Raw genomic sequence first — 22,941 nt, forward strand, 5'->3', positions numbered from 1 at the left:
AATAGCAGTGGACCTTCTTTAAGACCTCTATATGTGTAAACTTGGCTGAATTTGACTGGTTTGTGCCCAGCTTACCCCTAACCCAGGTATCTGAGTAAAGCAGCTGGACAGCATAGAGTAGATTTAGAAGAATATGCCAGCTGGACAGTTTTTCCCATAGAAGGTGCCAATTAACATGGTCAAATGATGTGCTAAAATCGACTTAACAAGTGTGTAATACTGCTTTCTTATTTCTGGACTTTGCAACCCATATGTCTAGAGACAACACGAAGTTTGTTGTCCTTAGGGCACAGCAGGGCACACACCCCACCCTTCCAGGACCTTCCCATTCAGCTTCAAGACGTCTGAATGTCTGTGAGACATGGCAGTTTTAGCAGACCTCAAAGACAATCCAAAGAGGGCAGAATCATTTTGAATTAGACCTTTGTCCCCAGTCTTCAATTTTGCTGAAATCCCACCTGAGCACTTTGTCCCCCACGTAAGCACTTCATCTCATTTCTAGAACCAGGTGGCACAAGACCATGTGCCACACCTTCAACCAGTGTTGAATATTTAGCCAACAGCGTTTTATGTATATTCTGAGCTTTATTTTGATATTTGGGGCACTTCGTACAAGGTATCCAGGACAGACTTGTATCCTTTTTCCCACATGTTGATGATTTTAAAGTTACCTTATGCTTTTGATTCCCCTGGAGGAGACTGAGAAAATAACCAAAATAAATCACAACATTTGTAGTGCAGTGGTGAAGTAGTGGCAAGAGTTGCTGGCTCAGTGGCTGGGATTAGTAGTGTAGGAATGGTGTTATGGTTCTGTTAGGGGGAGAAGAGTGGTGAGTTCACAGCTCAGTGACGAGCTATGCTAGTGTGGCCGTGATGGGTGAATTCAGTGTGCTGCAAGGGGGTATTATTGTGGGGATGTTCATTTTTGTTGTGGGTTTGGAAGTGTGCAGCTACTGGTTAGTTGTGTGGGGTTTTGTGAGTGAGGAGTACTATCTGAGAGTGTTGGCATGTTGAACAGTAGTAGGGGTAATGCTGAGATTGTATATTTGGTACAGCAGTATATGTAGAAGTAGTTCAGCGGTATGAGGTGAGGTAATAGTGCAGGTCTGTGGAGGTAGAGTAGTGTTGAGGTGTAATTGTTGTGATACAAGGTAGTGATGTATTTAATGGGGTGTGATAGTGTGATGTCATAGGAGGTAGTGAGGTACTTTTGGGTAGTGACAGGGTAGTTGTGAGCTGATGTGGGATATTTTGCACTGATGGAATATAGTAGCATAGTTCTGGTTTCACTGTGTAATGTTTTTTTTAGAAGAGAGAGAAGGCTGGGGGGTGATAGTGCAGTAGTGTGGAGGTGGCAGTATGGTGATGATGAGCTTTGTTGTAGTGTGACAGTATATGGTGGCAGAGTGGTTGAGTAGTGGGATTGCTGCTAGTGAAGATCTAGTCTGGTAATGCTGTGGCGGGTTGGTAAACCTGTGGTGTGCAATGATAGTATGGTGGATTGATTGTGATAGAAAATGTGATGATTAATTGCACTGATGAAAATTAATCCCTGTCTATTACGAATGCATCATTATGGAACCATTCTAGATGGACATATTCATCAAAGTCCCAATACTGCGCGCCTTTCCCTCTCACTTTATCACCCCACATACTGCTACGTCTTATAACATGATAACTGCTCCTCAGTGGTCATCAAGCACGACATGGAAAATCTTCCTGCATGTGATCAAAACAAAGACAACATGCTTCCAACCACACACCCTACACCCTCATACAGAAAAGCACTTTAGCAGCCCACATAGGGACAATACATACTATAGCCTGTGCTGACACAGCAATGTTCCCTGAAGCCCCAATTTTTTTTAAAGAATGACAATAGTTCAGGCTGAGAGCTAAAGCTAAAGACACACAGATGATGGGCGGAATGCAGAGCAAATCAAACATTCACCCCCAGTCAATAGATCTTTGTTAAATCCATCGTTCTTTTGCTCACCATGTCACCCCAGTTTAGACACAGCCATATGCAAATCAGTCTTGACCCTCTTCCTCATGGGAACAGTCCAGACTGAACTGCCAAGCAAGGTCCTCCCTGGACCGGAAACAAGCATCCTGGGACTGGTTTCGGCTCATCACCCCTCATCAGCCAGGCTAACTTGAATCCAGTGAACAGTGAGCTCAGGACCCACGTCTGAGCACACCCCGCACACTTAGGGCGAGAAAGCAAGAGACACACAGATGATGGACGGAATGCAGAGCAAATAAAAAATTCACCCCAGTCAATAGATCTGGGTTAAATCCATTGTTCTTTTGCTCACCATGCCACCCCATTTCAGACCCAGCCATATGCAAATCAGTCATGACCCTGTGCCTCATGGGAACAGTCCAGACCGAACTGCCAAGCCAGGTCCACCCTGGACCAGAAACAAGCATCCTGGGACCAGTTTTGGGGCATCACCACTCATCAGCCAGGCTAGCTTGAATCCAGTGCCACAGTGAGCCCGTGACCCATGTCTCTGGGCATACCTGGCGCACTTAGGGCGAGAAAGCAAAAGACACACAGATAACATGCTTCCAACCACACAGCCAACATGGTGTAGAGTGCTACTCATACAGGCAAGTACTTTAGCAGCCCGCATAGGGACAATACATTACTATAGCTTGTGCTGACACAGCAATGCTCCCTGAAGACCCCCCTTTCTTTTTTTTTAAAGAATGAAAATCGTTCTGGCTGAAAGCTAAAGCCGGCAGAAGCTAGACCTAAAAACGTGACACTGCCTTTTTGGTATTAGTTTGATTTTATGCGTTCAAAATACACCAGTCACTACATGAGTGGTCATTCAGTCCAGGTTTTTTCTTTGCATCCCTGAATTTATAATAGGGTAAACAGGACTGCATGTACCAGCACAATTGTAAAAGTTACCTAAGCAAGGTGTGATCAGCTTGAATTTTGAATATTCACCACAAGTTTTAGCATGCATTTTTTTTGCTGTTGGCTGCAAGTCACCGACATCATCACAGGGTGGCCAATTTGCTCTGCACAGCAAGTGCCAGAACCCCATCTTTAGTTAAGATCCAGAACCCCGGGGCTGGTTACTAGCATCTCAGCCGAGTTCAGACGTTTCCCAGGTCCATGCGCCCTAGCTCATCTAGTCCATGGTGCAGCTTTACATTCTGGAACCTGCAATCCTGACTTTATCGTGGAATAAACAAGAGTGCTAGTCTCAGATCGCACAGCCAAATCGTGGCACAAATGAGCCATTCACGCGTGGACCCAAGGAACTCGAGACCTCAGTTTTCATGACCATTATTAGCGGCTTATCCTATTGCACCACTCACGTTACTGTAATTCGCACTTTAGACTGTGCAAACTGCACAGCGCGTCCCCACACACGGAACCTCGACAGGCTACTTACGATTTTAGAAGAAAATGTCCCAAATCCAATGACAGGCATTTTGTTCCCATCATTTAGCAGAATGCGAGAATCTCTGTGAAGAGCCATGGTGGTGCGTCAGACAGACTCCGTCAGGTTCCTTCAAGCTGTGCAGAGCTAATGGCCGAGGAGGCGGGAATCTGCACCTGTACAGCTGTCCCTGCAGTCGCACAGCCTCAAAGGAGTGGCGGTAATGAAAACCCCAGGCAATTCCCACTATAAACACCAATTCAATAAAATCCACGCGGAGTGCCAAGTCACGCGCTTCATTTGTGATCCCGCTGTGTTCTGGGGAGGAGCAAGAACGCCTTTCGCAGGAAGATCGACATCTGATGGCTGTAGGGAAGCGATGGATCGTGTTGCAACGGGAAAAGCGGTTAGACACCACCCCGGGAATTTACAGCTTCTGCACACTTCATGCCCCAAGTTAACCTGGCCACGAGCTACCGGGGCAACACTTTTCCAGGCCTTCACGCTCGTCAGTAGCTCGTCCAACTGGCAGAACGGCACCTCACAGAAATCAATCATTTGCGAAATGTAGTCCCCCAGGGGCATGGAGTCCTCTCCTGACCCCACACGTGTGTTCAGTGCATTCCAATAGCAGCATAGTTCTTTCGGAACAGAGTGAATGAACTATGCTGCTATTGGAATGCACTGAACACACGTGTAGGGTCAGGAGAGGACTCCATGCCCCTGGGGGACAGGTGCTCATTACCTGGGATGGGGAGAGGGAGGCCTTTGCTCTAGAGCTCATCTTAAAGTAAAACAGCAGTTTTATGTGTTGAATGCCTTAGAGGGGCTGGAGTGAATTTTCCACCTGCCAGATCTGGCTATGGGAGAGGGAAGAAGCCTCTATAAGGGTTAGCACATTGCTGATGATTCTCCATAGGAGTCTTGCAAAGCCAAGCAGCAACATCGGGATTAAGGAGATGTATTTCTTCAAAGAGCAGCAAATTACAATAATGTGGCAGGCTATGGATTCTGTATGACCAAATGGGATGGTGACTCATAACTGAGGCACTGGTTCTTGTGCCTGTGGATCTTGAAGAAATGGAAATACATCCAGCTGGCCAGCAGTGTGCAAGCTGTTTTCATTACATATTTGATTAAATATCATCTCATGTTTCGCGTGGCCTTGTCATAAGTCCTGTGCAGGCCCATTGTCACTTTCCCTATGTTAGCATGAGCACGTTCCAGACTGTCCTCTGCTTTGCGCACATTACCTTACAGATATCTTTTGCTTTGTATCACAATGTACTTTCACACAAAACACGCTGTTGCTTTTGCTCTCTGTTCTTTCCTGGGATTTAGTCTAAACATGCAGACAAGGTCGAACAATAATGCCCCTTGTTATTCTATTCTGGGAAAAGATTGTGATAGCCTCTGGGATGCAGAACTTTCATCTGTGTATACTAAGGTACGGGGTCTGCTGCTAACACCTAGAGATCTTCTGATATATAATATTTTTGATTCTGTAGAAGGGGAAGGAGTTTAGGCTACGCTGCCATATATAATGACAACTCCGTTTATGATTTACGTACTATGTGCTATGCTAGCCGTATTAGTGTTATGCATTTTTCTACTTGTTGTGGCACATATCATGCTTACTAGAGCACAATAGTTAAAACAAACATTTTAAACTTTCCTTGAGTCTCTGTCAGAACTTATTGTGGACTAGTACGAGTGTGTAAGCGAAAGGGTGTGTCAGGCAACCGCGATTCCCGAGTGGGTCGGGAGTGTTGTGTTCTGGGGTGTCTAATCACTTGTTTCTCTGTGAGTGAGTAGGAGGGCAAGTGAGACACTATAGCTAGTCGGTTCCGGGCTCATGGGTGGTAGGATAACTCAGTCCCTGCCTACTAAGTTCCCACAATCCTAAGAATAGTTCTGTGACTCTGCAGAATCCCAGCAACAGTGTTGGAAATTGGGTTTCGGTTGCAGTAACCCCCCCCCCACTTTTTGCCAGACTACTGATGCACTTTTTCTTAGTGTGCCCTGGGTTCCTGCCAATCAGGTTCCCAGGGGCTGTGTTCTTTCCCCAAAACTAACCCAATTGGGATCTCTGGCCACAGGTCAGCCCCTGGTAAATGGTACCACAGGTACCCAGGGCACTGTGACCAGGGATGACCTCTAAGGGCTGCAGCACTTATTGTGCCACCCTTAGAGGCCCTGTACCTTTACACACACACACTGCCTTTGCATGCTGCGTGTTTTGGTGCAGAACAAAGTAAAGAGTCAACATGGCACACAACCATGTGTCCCATGCCTAAAACCATCTGCCCTGGCATGTATCAGTCACCCCTCTAGCTGGGTGCCCTATGCCAGTGGTAAGGGTACAGGTACATGAGCCCTGTACCCCTACAGTGTCTAAGCCCACTCTTAGGCATTATAAGTGCAGTGCTGCCATTAAGAGTATATGGTGCTGGGAGCTTGTTATTACGAACTCCACAGCACCATAATGGCTACACTGAAAGCTGAGTAGTTTGGTATCAAACTTCTTAGCCAATTAAACCCACACTGATGCCAGTGTGGGATTTAATAAAAAATGCACACAGAGGGCATCTCAGAGATGCCCCCTGAAAAACTACCAGCCTCTGGTGGGTTCCCTGACCGGTACGCACCAGCCTGCCACCACGAGACATGTTTCTGGACCCCTAGGGTGGGAGCCTACGCGACCTGAGCCCAGAAACAAAGCCTTTCCTGGGCGGAGGTGTTCACACCTCCCCCAGGCCAGGAAGAGCCATTTGTGGCAGGGCAGCTTCAAAGGCCTGATAGCCTTTGTAATGCGACCCCAGCCTCTCCTGCTATCAGGAGCAGGCCCCCTTGCTGTCTCCCCTCCCTTTCGGCGGGAAGACTGGCGGGAAAAACTAACCAGCCCAGGAGGTGTGCACACGTCTGCCAGCAGACGGCAGGCACTCACCAATCAGGACTAGGGATTGTGCTCACTCCCCCACGTGGGGTGAGCACACCAAGGGTGTAGTCACCCTAAGGTCAGTAGCCCATTGGCTACTGACCTCAAGACCCCTAAAACGCCCCCTAAATACAGTATTTAGGGGGCAGCACTGAACCAAGAAGGCAGATTAAGATACCACAAGAAAAGAAGATAAGAAGGACCGAAGAGCCGTGCAGAGCTAACAAGAGGACGACGCCCACTGACTTAGCCCCAGCCCTACAGGCCTGCCTACCCTTGAGCCTGCTCCTGCGAGACCCCGGCGTGTCCTGCAGCCAGCAGCCTCAAGAACCCCGGAGGACCTGCCTGCCTTCACTTCAACAACTGAATCTCCCATGAACAATGGACTTGTTCAAACTGCAGCTTCTGGCTCCGGCCAGATACCGCAAATCCAGCACACTGTGCACCCGCCGACCCCGGCCCAAGCTCGAGTGAAACAGCACCCCAAGGTGGTCACCCCAGCGACCCTGACCCGAGATCTGGCGACTCCTGACCTGCCTCAACCCTCCAGACGACGCCTGCAGCCCCAATCCAGAGGACCCCCCTACGGCGACCAGAGCGGGTAAGAAAATCCGACCCAAAAAAGGCACCCCTGCACCCGACGCCCCACGGCCTTGTGTGCCCCAACCAACGGTGCCTAACCAAGCCAAGACATCCCAACTTACCCCTCGAAGTGGTGGTTGCACCCAGAAGATCCTCGTCCCCGAGCCTGCAGCCTTTCTTCCAACTGGAGGTTCCCCATGGAAAACAACAGGGAGCCCAACGTCGAAACAGCACTCTGCACCCGCCCGCCCCAGTGCCGCTGAGGGTGCACTTTTTGTGCCTACTTGTTTCCCCCTTTGCCCTGACCTAAACCCTAGGAGCTCTGCTCCCACAGCTGTGTGGCCTGCTAGCCAGCAGCCACCAAACGGAGGCCCCCTATCCTCCATAGGATAACATTGGGTCTCAACACTCTGCACCTGACCGCCCTAGTGCCGCTTAGGGTGCAACAACAGTGCATTACTGACCCTGGGGGACCCCTGAGTCTAACCCCAGAACCTTAACTTCCACAGTCGTTTACTTACCTGCAAACCGATAACCTGTTTTCCCTCCATAGGATAACATTGACAATTTTCCCTCCAAAAAACGACTGTGTGGAGTTTTTAAAACTAAAGATATTCTTTAAAAATGGTGTGAATAACAAAAACTTATTTACTCAACTGTTTTCAGGAGATGTCCCTGTGCTGGATCGAGGCACCCAGCACGGAGTTAGAAAAAGTAAGGTAAAAGTAACTTACCTGCAATTTGTTGAAAGAGCCTATTCATTCCAATGTACTATACCTACTAAGTGTAGCAAACTACTACATTATCTGTAAACCAAGGCCAGTACAATTTCTACTGCATTTTCGAACTGTATTCAATCAAGTAACTTATTACTGCAAAGTATTTTGATGCTTACCTGTGCCAGGCTTGCTTGGTTCTAGAAATAAAACAACAGTATATTTTTTTTATACAAAAACAATGGGCCTAGTTTTCAGTTCTTGAGTGTGTGAATTCATTTGCTGACTGAGTGTGTACATCAAATGCTTAACACTGTCCTCCGATACTGCCTTACTGCTCGACCAAGCTACCAATATTAGAGAGTAAGGTTCTATCTAACTTTAACCTCTGCCTACCTCTGGGGACACTTGGACTCTATACACACTATACCTCATTTTGGTGTAGTATATATAGAGCCAGTTTCTACCATTGGTGGATCAGCGGTGGGATACACAACTTGCATTTGTTGGACTACTTGGTTACCACCTGGTCACACGACAGAACTCTTAAATTGCCTTTAGAATTCTGATTTTTCAAATTGGCATTTTTTTCCCAAACTGCTAAAAGTTTTGTTAGGGCCTTGCTTAAGTCCCTTTAGAATTTTAGAAAATAAAACGTCGCTATAGTCAAGGGTAGAGGGGTTAGAACTTTTTGTTAGAATGTCTCACAAAAAGAACCCAGCTATTAGTGAAGATAACCAAGATGGCATACAGGACATAGTTGAGGAGCTTGATCTCACCCCTTACCTTCACCTGTCTTTTCAGGAGTTAAGGGCCTTATGCAGAATTAAACACATTGCCATGGGCCTACATCCAACCGGGCAAAAGCTCCAGGAGCTGTTGGCCGAGTATGCTAAAGTCCACCCTTCTGAGAAGGGTGATGACCAACCAGAAGGGGAAGGAGGTTAGGAGGATGGAGATAGGTACCCACCTCCCCCATTTTCTAGGGAAGAAAAGGTCCCTGTACCCTTGCTTCCAAGAGTTAACCTCTGGGGACCTAGAGGCCACATAGGTGGTTCAGGTTCTAATGAGGGCATAGAGGACAGCCTCAATGAGGAGGCCAGCCTTTTAGCAAGACTGGCCAAAAGATTGGATCTAGACTCCAGACTCCTGGCTCTAGAAAAAAAAAAAGAAAGGAGATGGGGTTAGCACCCATCAATGGTGGCAGCAATCAAAATAATAAGGCTAGAGAGGAATATTATGATCATAAAATCCATAAAGGGATTGTCCCTAAATATGAGGAGGGTGATACTATCACCAAGTGATTCACAGCTTTTGAGAGGCCTTGTGAAGCCAGAAGGGTGAAGACGACTTACTGGGGGGCTCTCCTTTGGAAACTGTTCTCTGGTAACTGCAGAGAAAGACTCTTTACCCTTTCTGGGGCAGATGCTGGGTCCTATGACCTCATGAAGAGCACTCTGATTGAGGGATGTGGACTCACAACGGAGTAGTACAGAATTTGATTCAGGGGGGCTCACAAAACCCAAAACCAATCCTGGATTGATTTTGTAGACTACGCAGTAAAAACACTAAGGGCATCATTAGGATGGCGGGCGGACTTTGTCCGCCCGTCATCCCGACGTAGTAAGGGACCGCCCGCCATATGTGCAGTAGTCCCGTGGGGGAGATTAGGATGCGCCTGCCACACTGATGGGCGCATCCTGCATTTTTAACATTGCGGCGGGCGGTGCTTCCAGCACCACCTACCACAATGCCAAAAATGCATGTTGTGCATGCAAATGCAGGGGGATACCATAGGTACCTCCCATGTGCACCACCCACCCCCCAGAATTCCTGGGGGACCGCTACGGGCCCCAAATGGCAAGGACCACATGCGGCAACTCCACCACGGAAAGGCCGCTTTCCGCTGCCGTCCTAATATGGTTGGCGTTGTCTAACAGACACCGCCACCATAGCAGGTCCATTTTCTGCCCGGTCACCTGTGTGACCAGCGGAGAACAGGCGGACAGTCTTTCCGTCCGCTGGGGTCCCCCCGCCATACTAATATGCCGGGGGGGAAATTGGTGGCGGGCAGGAAAGGATGTAGGGCAGATCGCCAACGCCATGTGCATGAGTTTAATGGAATTTACAACCTGTTTATGAAGGAACACATATTGAGTAATTGCATTGATGAAATGTTGCACCTGTACCTGGTAGACCTAGGTCCACTTTATCCCCAAGAATTGGAAAAGAAGGCAGACCACTGGGTCAAAACAAGGGTAACTAGGACGTCCATTGGGGGTGTCCAAAAGAAAGGGGTTACAAAGTCCCAGGTAGCCCTCCAAAAACCTGTCCAGGAGGGTGGGCCCAAAGACACCTCACAAACTAAAACAGGGTACCAAGGTAAGAACTGGGATCCCAACAGAGTATGGTGTCACAACTGTCAAAAGGCAGGACACCACAACAAGGACCCTAGCTGTCCTAAAAACAAAGTCCCTAGTACAGCTCCAGGGGTGACTTGTGTAGCTCCAGGGGTTGCCAGTGTAGCTTTGGAGGAGGGGTCCTCAGATGAGGAAGTCCCCCTAGACTTCAACTGGAAAATGGGTCCAAGAGGTGTGCTGGAAATTCCAGAGGGGAGTAGACACTTCCACCACCTACTGTTGAATGGAATCTCAGCCACTGCCCTGAGATATACCTGTGTCAGTCACACTATGGTGCATGACAGGGTGGTCCTTCCACACCAGTATGTCCCAGGGGAAACAAGAAGAGTAAGGGCTGTCCCAGGGGATGTCACTGTTAGGCCTGTGGCTGTAGTGCCCCTAGCAATAGCTGGGTCCCTTAGATGGAGAAAGGTGGTAGTCAGTAAAGACCTCCCCCTTGATTGTCTCCCGGGGAATGACCACTCAGAGGTTGGTCTGAGCCAAAGAGAGGTACTGGTCCAATGCCAAACCTCACCCAAGAAACCTGGGGAGGGGCTCAACCTGCAGTTAGTGCAGCTAAGCGCCAAAAGAAAAAGAAGAAACAGGGTAGGAAAGGTGGGCAACTGTTAGCCACAGTTCCAGTGGGCCAGGGAGATTCTATCCTAGTAAGGGAGAACTCCAAAAGTGGCACTGGTAAAGTCCCCCCTAGCCAACAAAAATACCTGACTACTCAGGCAACTGTCCAGCCTGAATTGGTGGCTCCTCAGCCGGCAGGACAGAGGGTGGAGGAAGGGTGTTCACTACCAAGTGTAGTGAACCCCACCCTAAATCAGCAGACATGCAGCCAGAACCCAAAGAAGTCTGTAAGATAGCCCCTTCACTTACCAGTCAGGAGCTAAAGGTGTGGTTCTGGGAACTGACAGCGGTCAGCAGCCTCTGCTGGGTGTTAGCCTTCATGGCAGCACTGTCCTTGGCATGGCGGCCTAGCCCCCTGCCAAATAGCAAGTTAGGGCCCCTGACCCTATTAGTCATGGTGGGGTTGCTCAAGCTGTGGGTGACCTCTGTGGGTAAGGTGGGCTTTGCACTGGCTAAGTTAGAATTTGCAGAGGTGGGCACCACTGAACCCAAACTAAAAAGATGGGGTGAAGACACTAAAGAGCTCGGAAAGGAGCATTGGGAATTAGGTCCTGAAACTGTTGAAGTAGGCCAGCTCCCCAAAGGGACTGACCTGGACAGAATGATGTAAGGCAGAGTAGGCCATGCAATTTTCAAACCACTTCCTCAACTCTTCCTCGCCTGAAAAACTAGGAAGACTCTCCCAGCTTTGGCAGAGTCTCCTGCCCTTTGGGCTGGGGGGTGGGGGGGCTTGTGTAGGAAGGTGGGTTTCGGTTGCAGTTACTCCCCCACATTTTGCCAGACTACTGATGCACTTTATCTTGGTGTGCCTGGGTCCCTGCCAATCAGGTTCACAGGGCCTGTGTTCTTTCCCCAAAACTAACCCAATTGGCATCTCTGGCCACAGGTCAGCCCAGGGCACTGTGACCAGGGAAGACCTCTAAGGGCTGCAGCACTGATTTTGCCACCCTTAGAGGCCCTGCACCTTTACACACAAACACTGCCTTTGCAGGCTGCGTGTTTTGGTGCAGAACAAAGTAAAACGTCGATATGGCACACATCCCTGTGTGCCATGCCTACAACCCACTGCCCTGGCATAGATCAGTCACCCCTCTAGCTGGGTGCCCCATGCCAGTGGTAAGGGTACAGGTGCATGAGTCCATTACCCCTACAGTGTCTAAGCCCATTCTTAGGCATTGTAAGTGCAGTGCTGCCATTAAGAGTATATGGTGCTGGGAGCTTGTCATTACAAACTCCACAGCACCATAATGGCTACACTGACAACTGAGACGTTTGTTATCAAACTTCTCAGCCCATTAAACCCACACTGATGCCAGGGTGGGATTTAATAAAAAATGCACACAGAGGGCATCTCAGAGATGCCCCCTGAAAAATGACCAGCCTCTGGTGGGTTCCCTGACTGGTACGCACCAGCCTGCCATCACAAGACATGTTTCTGGACCCCTAGGGTGGGAGCCTACGCTCCCTAAGCCCAGAAACAAAGCTTTTCTTGGGTGGAGGTGTTCACACCTGGCCTACGCCAGGAAGAGCCATCTGTGACAGGGTGGCTTCAAAGGCCTGGCAGCCTTTGTAATGCGACCCCCAGTCTCTCCTGCTATCAGGAGCAGGCCCCCTTCCTGTCTCCCCTCCCTTTCGGCGGGAAGACGGGCGAGAAAAACTAGCCAGCCCAGGAGATGTGCCCACCTCTGCCAACTCCACCTCTCAGGTGGGGGAGGCGAGGTGAAGCCCACTCTCCAGTGCTCGCCATTTTGCAGATGGCAGGCACTCCCCAATCAGGACTAGGGATTATGCTCACTCCCCCACGTGGGGTGAGCACACCAAGGGTGTAGTCACCCTAAGGTCAGTAGCACATTGGCTACTGATCTCAAGACCCCTAAAACGCCTCCTAAATACAGTATTTAGGAGGCAGCCCTGAACCCAGAAGGCAGATTAACAAACCGCAAGAAAAGAAGATAAGAAGAAGGACCGAAGAGCCGTGCAGAGCTAACAAGAGGATGGCGCCCACTGACTTGGCCCCAGCCCTACAGGCCTGTCTCCCCTCGAACCTGCTCCTGCGAAACTCTGGTGTGTCCTGCAGCCAGCAACCTTGAGAACCCCGGAGGACCTGCACTCCTTCACTTCAAGGACTGAATTTCCCGTGAACAACGGACTTGTTCAAACTGCAGCTTCTGGCTCCGGCGGATACCGTGAATGCAGCACACTCTGCACCCGCCGACCCCGGCCCGAGCAAAACAACACCACGAGGAGGTCACCCCGGCAACCCTGACCCAAGATCCGGCGACTCCTGACCTGCCTCAAGCCTCCAGACAACACCTGCAGCCTCAATCCAGAGGACCCCCCCCGACTGCGACAAGAGCGGGTAAGAAAATCCAACCCTAATAGGCACCCCTGCACCCGATGCCCCACGGCCTTGTGTGCCCCAACCAACGGTGCCTAACCAAGCCAAAACTTACCCCTCGAAGTGGTGGTCGCACCCAGAAGATCCTCGTCCCCGAGCCTGCAGCGTTTCTTCCAACTGGAGGTTCCCCATAGAAAACAACAGGGCACCCGACGTCGAAACAGCACTCTGCACCCAGCCGCCCCAGTGCCGCTGAGGGTGCACTTTTTGTGCCTACTTGTTTCCCCTTTGCCCTGACCTAAACCCTAGGAGCTTTGCTCCCACAGCCCTGTGGCCTGCTAGCCAGAAGCCACCAACCGGAGGCCCCCTATCCTCCATAGGATAACATTGGGTCTCAACACTCTGCACCCGGCCATCCTAGTGCCGCTGAGGGTGCAACAACAGTGCATCACTGACCCTGGGGGACCCCTGAGTCTAACCCCAGAACCTTAACTTCCACAGTTGTTTACTTACCTGGAAACCGATAACCTGTTTTCCTTCCTTAGGATAACATTGACAATTTTCCCTCCAATAAACGACTAAGTGAGGAGTTTTGAAAACTAAAGATATTCTTTAGAAATCGTGTGAATAACAAAAGCGTATTTACTCAACTGTTTTCAGGAGATGTCCCAGTGCTGGATCTAGGCACCCAGCACGGAGTTAGAAAAAGTAAAGTAAAAGTAACTTGCCTGCAATTTGTTGAAAAAGTCTATTCATTCCAATGTACTATACCTGCTAGTACAATGCCAATAGCTCAAACTTGCGTGAATGGGAGATCTATTGCATTGCAAATGCTTGTTGTAAGCCTAACTTCTTAGAGCCACAGCTACCCAGGGCTGAGTTTAGGTTTAACAAACAAAACTTTACTGATCCTAAAGAGGTTGGTAGTGTATTACACGGTTGCACACCATACCATATAATACACCCCATTTCATAGCTTTACTCCAGTGGCATGGAGAGCACGGGAGCCACATCTGGGTATACCCATCCCACTCGGGGTGACAAATGCAAAAAGAACAATTGATTAACAGAATACAGAACAATGTCATACATTCACCCCAGTACAGGGATCTGGGCCTAAATCCAATGTTTTTTTGCTCACCATGCCATTCCAGTTTGGACCCAGCCATATGCAAATCAGTCTTGACCCTGTGCCCAATGGGAACAGTCCAGCCCGAACTGCCAGGCCAGGTCCTCCCTGACCTGGAAACAAGTATCCTAGGACCGGTTTCGGGCTTTCAGCCCTCATCAGCCAGGATAGCTTGACTCCAGTGGCATGGAGACCAGGGGACCCACATCTGGGCATACCTGTCCCACTTGGGATGACAAATGCAAAAAGAACAATTGATGGACAGAATGCAGAACAATGTCATACATTCACCCCAGTACAGAGATCTGGGCCTCAATCCATTGTTTTTTTGCTCACCATGCCATTCCAGTTTGGACCCAGTCATATGCAAATCAGTCTTGACCCTGTGCCCAATGGGAACAGTCCAGCCCAAACTGCCAGGCCAGGTCCTCCCTGAACTGGAAACAAGCATCCTAGGACCGGTTTCGGGCTTTCAGCCCTCATCAGCCAGGATAGCTTGAATCCAGTGGCATGGAGACCACGGGACCCACGTCTGGGCATACCTGTCCCACTCGGGGTGACAAATGCAAAAAGAACAATAGATGGACAGACTGCAGAACAATGTCATACATTCACCCCAGTACAGAGATCTGGGCCTGAATCCATTGTTTTCTGCTCACCATGCCATTCTAGTTTGGACCCAGCCATATGCAAATCAGTCTTGACCCTGTGCCCAATGGGAACAGTCCACCCCGAACTGCCAGGCCAGTTCCTCCCTGAACTGGATACAAGCATCCGAGGACCAGTTTCAGGCTTTCAGCCCTCATCAGCCTGGATAGCTTGACTTCAGTGGCATGGGGTGGCGTAGTGGGCAAAACAACGATGGATTTAATCCAGATCTCTTGACTTGGGGAGAGTGTTTGAATCATTCAGCATTCCGTCCATCATTTGTTGCAGTTACACTTTTTGCTCTAAGTGGGATGGGTATGACCAGATGTGGGTCCCTTGCTCACTGTGCAACTGGATTCAAGCTAGCCTGGCTGATGAAGGGAGACATACCCTGAAACCGGTCCCAGGATGCTTGTTTCCGGTCCAGGGAGGACCTGGCTTGGCAGTTCAGTCTGGACTGTTCCCATGAGGCACTGGGTCAAGACTGATTTACATATCACTGGGTCCAAACTGGGGTGGCGTAGTGGGCAAAAGAACGATGGATTTAACCCAGATCTTTTAACTGGGGGAGAATGTTTGTATCATTCAGCATTCCGCCCATCATTTGTTGCAGTTACACTCTTTTCCCTAAGTGGGATGGGTATGCCCAGACGTGGGTCCCTTGCTCATTGTGCCACTGGATGCAAGCTAGCCTGGCTGATGAAGGGTGACATACCCTGAAACCAGTCCCAGGATGCTTGTTTCCGTTCCAGGGAGGACCTGGCTTGGCAGTTCGTTCTGGACTGTTCTCATGAGGCACAGGGTCAAGACTGATTTGCATATCGCTGGGTCCAAACTGGGGTGGAGTAGTGGGCAAAAGAACAATGGATTTAACCCAGATCTCTTGACTTGGGGAGAATGTTTGAATCATTCAGCATTCGGTCCATCATTTGTTGCAGTAAAAGGGCCAGTCGCCATGGGAGGGTACAAATGAACACAAGGCCGTACTAAGGAGGGACTAAAAAGCCTGTTAATGAATCCGAAACCAGCATTTAATATGGGAGGAGAGTTGGCGTGGCTTCTCTCCCATACTCTACTACAGTAGTCTCGCAGAGCAAGCAGCGCATGCGCACTGCCGCTTGGCTCGACCTAAGAAGGAACAAGGTTAGGGACACCAAAATAGAAAAAATCCACCAGAGAGTTGTAGAGATATAGATTTTACAGGAAACAATAAATCAGGACATTTCACTTAACCGCAAACAAGCACTGGCAAATTCAACAAATGTAAAAACTTTTTAAAGAAAAACTTTGGCAAGTTGGTATGCGGCCACTTAGAGTTACTTTGGATGACCAAGTCCAGCAGGGAGTTAGTCAAGGGACAAGAAAGGGCCAAAGAATCAGTCACCTTCACAAGAAAAGCAGTCTTGAATTCAGTTCTAGCGTCAGTGGCTCCCTGCAATTGACTTTTATGGAGTGGTCCTGATGCAAGTGATACTGTATGCTGTAGATGCTCAAGGATGCTGAAGATGCTGCACAGTCAACAGGGATCTTTCTGGGCTACTCCTTAATCCATGGTCTTGGTGAGGCGATTCTGGCCGCAGGGGTCGACGTTCCTCGAAGCCCTCTTAGGGTCAGCTGACTTCCAGTTGCTGTTGGGCACAGAGGATTCAGCTGTTTCCTTCTTTTGGCGCTAACTCTCATTGTGGGTGACCAATCCACACTCAAACGACTCTCATAGGTCCCCCAGACTCTGATACAACTTTTGAGCATTGGATTCTTTTCTTTTAGGCTGCCCAGGTTGCTTGTTGCGACGATCCGGTGTTCCTGGCTACCAACTCATCCCAGCAGGCTTCTTCAGCTTTTGTGGCCATATACTAGGAAAAGGAACTCAGCCAACTGACTCTTGGAGCCTCTGCCTCCAGCCTGGTTCAGGGGATGACTTCTCCATGAGCAGGACACAGTAGGCACGTTCATTTCCTTTGCTAGCCCAAGGAGCAGTAGCTGTAGTCCAACTTCGGTACAGCCTTTTGTTTGCCAGTTCCGGGGTCAGCAGGGCAGCCATACTTCAGCTCTCTTTTTTTCTAGTAAGGTGTCATCTGATTTGAGGGTGCAAGGGTTGTAACTTTTATGCCCATAAAGTACCCTCGAGAGAGGTTGTGGTAAATAGCCAATGGGCTATTAGGTTCCCTCCCGTCTGATGATGACTCCCCGTAAAGTTTGTTATCTAGCTATAACAGAGTGCTCTATTCCGCCTACTTCCAAAACGTCTGGATCCCTCTCTTTCTGTGAGCTGCTTGGCAACCCATACTAGAGGTGTGGCTACCTGTGGGCTACACTCCCATGGAATAAACGGTTTGGCCAGTGTTTCCCCCTCTCTGTCTCCAATGCTAACCTGCCTACCTAAACAAAAGATCAGTCCCTCTCACCATATGCCCTTCAAAAGCTTGCCTTTTAGGTCAGCACTTAATGTGGCTTCCTGCCAGTAGGAGGTGGCACCTCCTCCAATGGAAGACCTCTATTGTTACCCACCCAAGGCTTGACAGTCAAAAATCTTTAAAACACTTCTGGCACCCCATCTACCCTAACTGTATGAGGAGGCATTAGCAGAAAGTTGTCTTCTCTCCATTCTGCATGAGGTCTCCTTGGTATCAATACTTAAACCGAAGCGTGTCCCTACCCACCCACCCATCCTCATATCGGTAGATTGCCATCCTAAATACTGATTATAAAATCTTCAGTACATTTTAGCGATCTGAATAAGTCTTCCACAGTTAATTCAGATCACAACTGATCACAGAGCGCAGCATGCCCCTTAATATTTAAAGGTTTTACAGTGTCATTTAAAAAAAAATTAACATTTTTATTATTTATTGCAATACAAGAGTACCAAACAGTTCCAGCATATTGGACATTGCATAGTTTTTACACAAAGAAACCCAAGCAGAAGCTGCCAGATTTAACATGCACATCCACTGTTTTGTATGTCCGAAACAATAATTCGCAGTCACCCAATATGTTTAGGTGCTCTTCAGGCAAAATGTCCTCCTCTGCCTTTGGAAGACAAAACAAACGCAAATGAGACAGAGTCCCCCTTGGACTCCACAAATATATCACACACTTGCCGAGGCACACTTAGTAATATTCCAAGCCAGTGAGACTGGCTTCCACCGTTTGTTCACGTAAATCAATCGAAGTTCGAATTGGTCACCAATAAACACGGATTCCTTTTCAAACACATTCTTCATGACTAACGGGTTTATCATGACCTGGTCAAATTGATCACTGAAACGGAAATTGCACGATGAGCGCTTTTCAGGACTAGTGACTTAACGTGGGACACATACTTCTCAGCTGGTCTTTTATTTATTTCACCAACTATGGAGTAACTATTGGACACATCAACTTATATTAGCCTTGAGAAAATCCTTGGGCCGAAACACGTGTCGGCTGCCTGTACATATATTTTGTTTCTAAGAGAAAAATAAAGAACCATAAAAAGAAAATCTTGAAGCAACTTGTGAACTTCGATTGATTTACGTGAACAAACGGTGGAAGCCAGCCTCACTGGCTTGGAATATTACTAAGTGTGCCTCGGCAAGTGTGTGATATATTTGTGGACGTTGCATAGTAATCGTTACACAGTACAACACATTACATCATATAGAATAGCAGCCAAAATCTCATATCCATGGATTGAAGGTAGTATAAGGGTACATTCAATATAAAATTCGTTAATAAATCAGGGTGTTTGTTCAGATAAGCATTAAGAGGCTCTCAAAAATTAGCAGGTTTGGAAGAGGTAGGTAGAGCCTCTGTATATAATAACAAATTATCTCTACAGTAAATAGAGTCCATTATCCATTGTTTCACTGTGGGTGTTTTCTTACTGTCCCACTACTCTGCGTTTAGCCAAGAGTAGAGCTATGGCAGCAAACCTTTTCTTCGCAGATTTTAATGGTATCACGTGGCTCAATAAGCACAGTTGCGGTGTGCAAGTCAATTTACAGTTCAGAATCTCACCTAGCAAATTTACCACCTGATTCCAATAGAGCTGCACCCGCCCACACCCCCAGGCAAGATCAGCTTGATCTAGCCCACATCTCTTACAGTTTGCGTTATCACGTAGACCATATTTGTACATTTGCAATGGGGTGTGGTAAGCCTGATGTAGGTATTTGTAATGTATAATACGTAAATTCCTGTTGGGAGTGAGCAGGGTAGTAAGTGCACAACAAGATTGCCTCTCCTCCTCGCTGAGAGGTGCGTCCATTAGCGCGTTCCATTTTTCATGGGCCTTTAACATGCCAATCTCAGAATGTACAGTTCTGTAAAGTTTCGGCACCATATGGTTGTTGTCTGTGTTAGTAATGGGTAATTGCAACAAGTCAAGTGTAGGGGGTTCAGTTGGGTAAGATGGATATCCTTTCTTTATGGCTTCCCGGAGTCTATGATAGGTGAATTTAAATAACATTGTCTGGTTATTGACATAGGCGAGATCATCTGGGGTGACGAATATCCCATTAATAAATATAGAGATCACCCATCAGGTGATGCCTACTTGCTCTAGTAGCTCCATACTTCCTCTGTCTTGAGTGACCGATAAGGAGGGGTGTTGTCCCAGTCGCATGTTCGGTGCATAGAGTGGGAGTTTATTCGCCATCTGACCAATACGAAGCCACCCACTCAATAGAATTGAAAGCTTTGGCCGCATCTAGTAGGACAGCCGCCGCTTCCAACTCCGGATTTAATTGATGCAGGACTGCAAATATGGTGTGCAGATTATGGGATGTCGAGCAATTTGGTATAAAACCAGATTGACTGGACTATAATTTGCATAAAAGGCTGTAATCTTGTGGCAATAATCTTGGTCAGAATCTTAAAATCGGTATTGATTAAGGAAAGTGGTCTATATAATTCTGCACGTTCCGGTTGTTTGTCCGGTTTTAACAGTGCCACAATCAGTACTTCCCGTAGTGTTGGGGGGGGGAGTCCAACTGTTATAGGCTTCATCATACATTTCAACGATATGGGGACTGATCAATTCTGCATATGCTTTGTAGAATTTCCCCGTAAAGCCGTCGGGCCCAGGGGTTTTGCCATTAGGTAAGGACTTTATGGCAGTCTGCACCTCCTCCACTGTGATGGGTTGTGCCAGGAATTCCCGCTGGTCATCCGTGAGCCAAACAAGTGCTATGTCCTCTAGATAATCTAAGATTTCTTGTGTATTCGCTGTGTCACGTGCGGCATAGAGCTTGCCAAATGTTTCCATGAAGGTGCCTAGTATGCCCTGATTGTCGTAGTGCGTTGTGTTTTCACGATCTATCATTTTCAATACACTATGTTGTTTGTGGTCTATGCGTATCTGACCTGGCCTGCCCCCTTCTCCCATTCTGAGGGCTGTATGTCGGCGGGTGATGTATTTCATCATCTGCGAGCTTATTATATTGGGTTACTTCGTCCCTAATTGCCCCTAAAAGAGTCGCATTGTGGGTGGTATCGTATTCAGTTTCCAATTGTTTTGCCAGTGCTTCGCTATTACTCAATTGTGTTCATATGTCTTTTAAGATACCAGCCGTTGTGCCAATACATATACCGCGCAAGATCGCTTTAAAGGCTTCCCATTAAGTGCCAGCACTATCGACTGAATTTTTGTTGAGGTGGAAGAAATCTTCAATGGCTCTATGAATGGTCTCTTTATATATAGGGTCTGGAAGGGAAGTGGTGTTAAAGCGCCATATAAACGGAGGAGGGGTTTAAGTCGGGACTTTAAGAGACAGAACAACCAATTTATGGTCCGATTGCATTTTTGGTAGGTGCTGCACCCATGTACAGGTGGGTCCCGTGAGTAGCCAATAATCAAGCCTAGCCCAGCTGCCATGTATGGTGGAAGAGTGGGTGCTTGCTAGCGTCTGTGGGTTGCGCATGCGCCAGATGTCGTGTATATGGAATTCCGTCATCCCATTGAGAACAGCAGAAGAAGCCCGATGATGTTATTCAGTGGTTGCATGAGATCTATCACGTGTCGTCAAGTGCAACATTGAAGTCCCCCCGCAAATTAATTCCATATGTGGGAGAGCCCGAAGTGTGTTCCATAAGTTAGTGAAGAAGGCAGGGTCATCGATATTGGGGCCATATGTGTTAACGATTCCTACACTTGAACCACGTAGAATGCCTGTAATTATGACGTATCGGCCATTGTAGTCAATTAGCGTTTGTTCCTGTACAAAGTTCGTCCCTTTACGTATCAATGTTATAACACCCATGGCCTATGTGGAGTATGAGGAAGCAACCACCACCTCCACCCATCTTTTCCCTAGTGCATCTGCTTTCTTTTTGAGAAGATGTGTGTCTTGCAACAGAGCAATATTTATTCGATGCCTATCTAGATATGCAAGCACCTGTCTAATCTTACGGTGGTTGTTAAGTCCTGACACATTCCATGTGATTAGCCTCAGTGGTGTGGGGTTAGCCGTCCTGTGCATCCGGAGAACATTCTCGATCTTGGATGTGTTGCATAATAGTACCTTGTCTACCCTCAGGAGTTACTGCTATTGTGGCTGTGGGATTGCGTACAATGTGCGACATCAGAAGTGTGTTGTGTATTGAGATCTTAGTAGTTGCCTGGATAAACATAACATAAAACCCAACTATCCCCCCACCCACTTTAGCATCCCAACTATGCCAAAGACATTCCCAAAACTTAAATGCAAACGGCAACAGAATTGCCGTGGGGTTTACCAGTTAGGGGGCAACTAGGTGCTCAGTGTTCCATCTGCATGCAGATGGGGCCAGAGCGGCAGAAATGCACAAAGTTGCAGCAATTAGGTTGTTGTTTAGAGAAAGTCATTAGCTACTAGTATCATACTTGACACCCTGGGTTTCGTATAATGTACCAAAGATAACAGTTAATTTACAAATAGAGCAGTTCATTCAAGGGTCACAACTTGCTCAGTCCCTGCGTCAGTTTTGTAGTCCAAGCAGGGAAAAGTATACATTTTTAGTCTTTTGTAATCAGCATAATACCTAACCCTATTACAATGTTTAATCAAGGCACCAACCTCAGGTGTTCAGCATAGTAACTATGTGTTAATCCGAGTCCGTCTGTGTGGCAGAGCGTTTTTCACGTGCGTTCTGCTGTTTGGCATGTTTAAGGAATTCCTGCGCTGCTTGGGGTGTCGGCAGGATGCAAGTTTTGCCCCCGTGCATGACGCAGAGTCTGGCAGGGTAGAGCATGGCATAGGGAATGCACATGTCACACAGTTTTTTCTTTACCGAACTGCTTGCGAGCTAGTTGGACAGATAATGTGAAGTCCGCGTAGAAGGCTATCTCGCAGCCATTGTATTCCAGTGGGTGCTTCTTTCAGAGCCAACCGCAGCGCGGCATCACGGTCTTGATAGTTCAGAATCTGGGCTACTATGGGCCGCGGTGGAGCACCTGGTGGTGGCTTTGGCGCAAGAGATCTGTGTGCCCTTTCTACAATGAGCGTTGGTTAGAATTGTTCTGCTGCAAACACGTCCTTTAGCATTTGTTCAACGTAGTCTTCAAGTTTACCAGTATTTGTGCTTTCTGGTATGCCTGCAATGCGTAGGTTGTTGCGGCGTGATCTAGATTCAAGATATTTGTTCTTCGCTTTTATAATCTCTAGGAGCTTTGCCATATCATCACATTTAGAAGTAGTGACGTGGGGTTCATTTTCGACCGCTGATATCCACTGTTAGGCTTCTTCTAATCGTTCACCCTGTTTGCCTAGTATAGCGGATATGTGGTCCATCCGGATGGTGAGTGCATCTATCTAACCATCAATGGCCTGCAGACTATGCTGAATGACGTTGAGGGCAGCCTCCATCTTGGCATCTGGCACTGGGTCTGTTTCTGGATCTGTGATGACCGTGGCACCTGGGAGTCTTGATGTTCGTCTGGGCTCGAATGGCAATTTAGTTTGCTGCTTGTCAGTTTTTACCATTCTCGAGCATGCACTACGAGCCCGCAATCACTAGTTTTCCAGAGCAGTAAGTTTGATGGCGCGTGTCAATGGTCGTATCGGTCTGCCCCCAAGGAGTAAACACATCCCAATGCAGCTCTGCGCAGTTCACCCACTCCGCAGACAAGTGACCAGTGGATAATTGCTGGAAAGAGCAATGGGAATGCAGGTCAATGACACTTTTGATAGT

General features: G+C 48.0%; 1 protein-coding gene across 1 annotated transcript in view; it reads right to left on the minus strand.

Moving 5' to 3' along the window:
- Window positions 1-3,962, minus strand: part of LOC146854242 (aldo-keto reductase family 1 member C3-like) — a 386,032-nt gene extending 382,070 nt beyond the window's left edge. Inside the window, exon 1 of the mRNA XM_085652025.1 lies at window positions 3,417-3,962. Within this exon, the coding sequence (XP_085508151.1) occupies window positions 3,417-3,503 (87 nt within the window). The 5' untranslated portion in view covers window positions 3,504-3,962. The remainder of the gene's footprint in view (window positions 1-3,416) is intronic.
- Window positions 3,963-22,941: the final 18,979 nt, after the last annotated feature.

Source organism: Triturus cristatus, chromosome 4_1 (genome assembly GCF_964204655.1).
Source record: "Triturus cristatus chromosome 4_1, aTriCri1.1, whole genome shotgun sequence".
Lineage (NCBI taxonomy): Eukaryota > Metazoa > Chordata > Amphibia > Caudata > Salamandridae > Triturus > Triturus cristatus.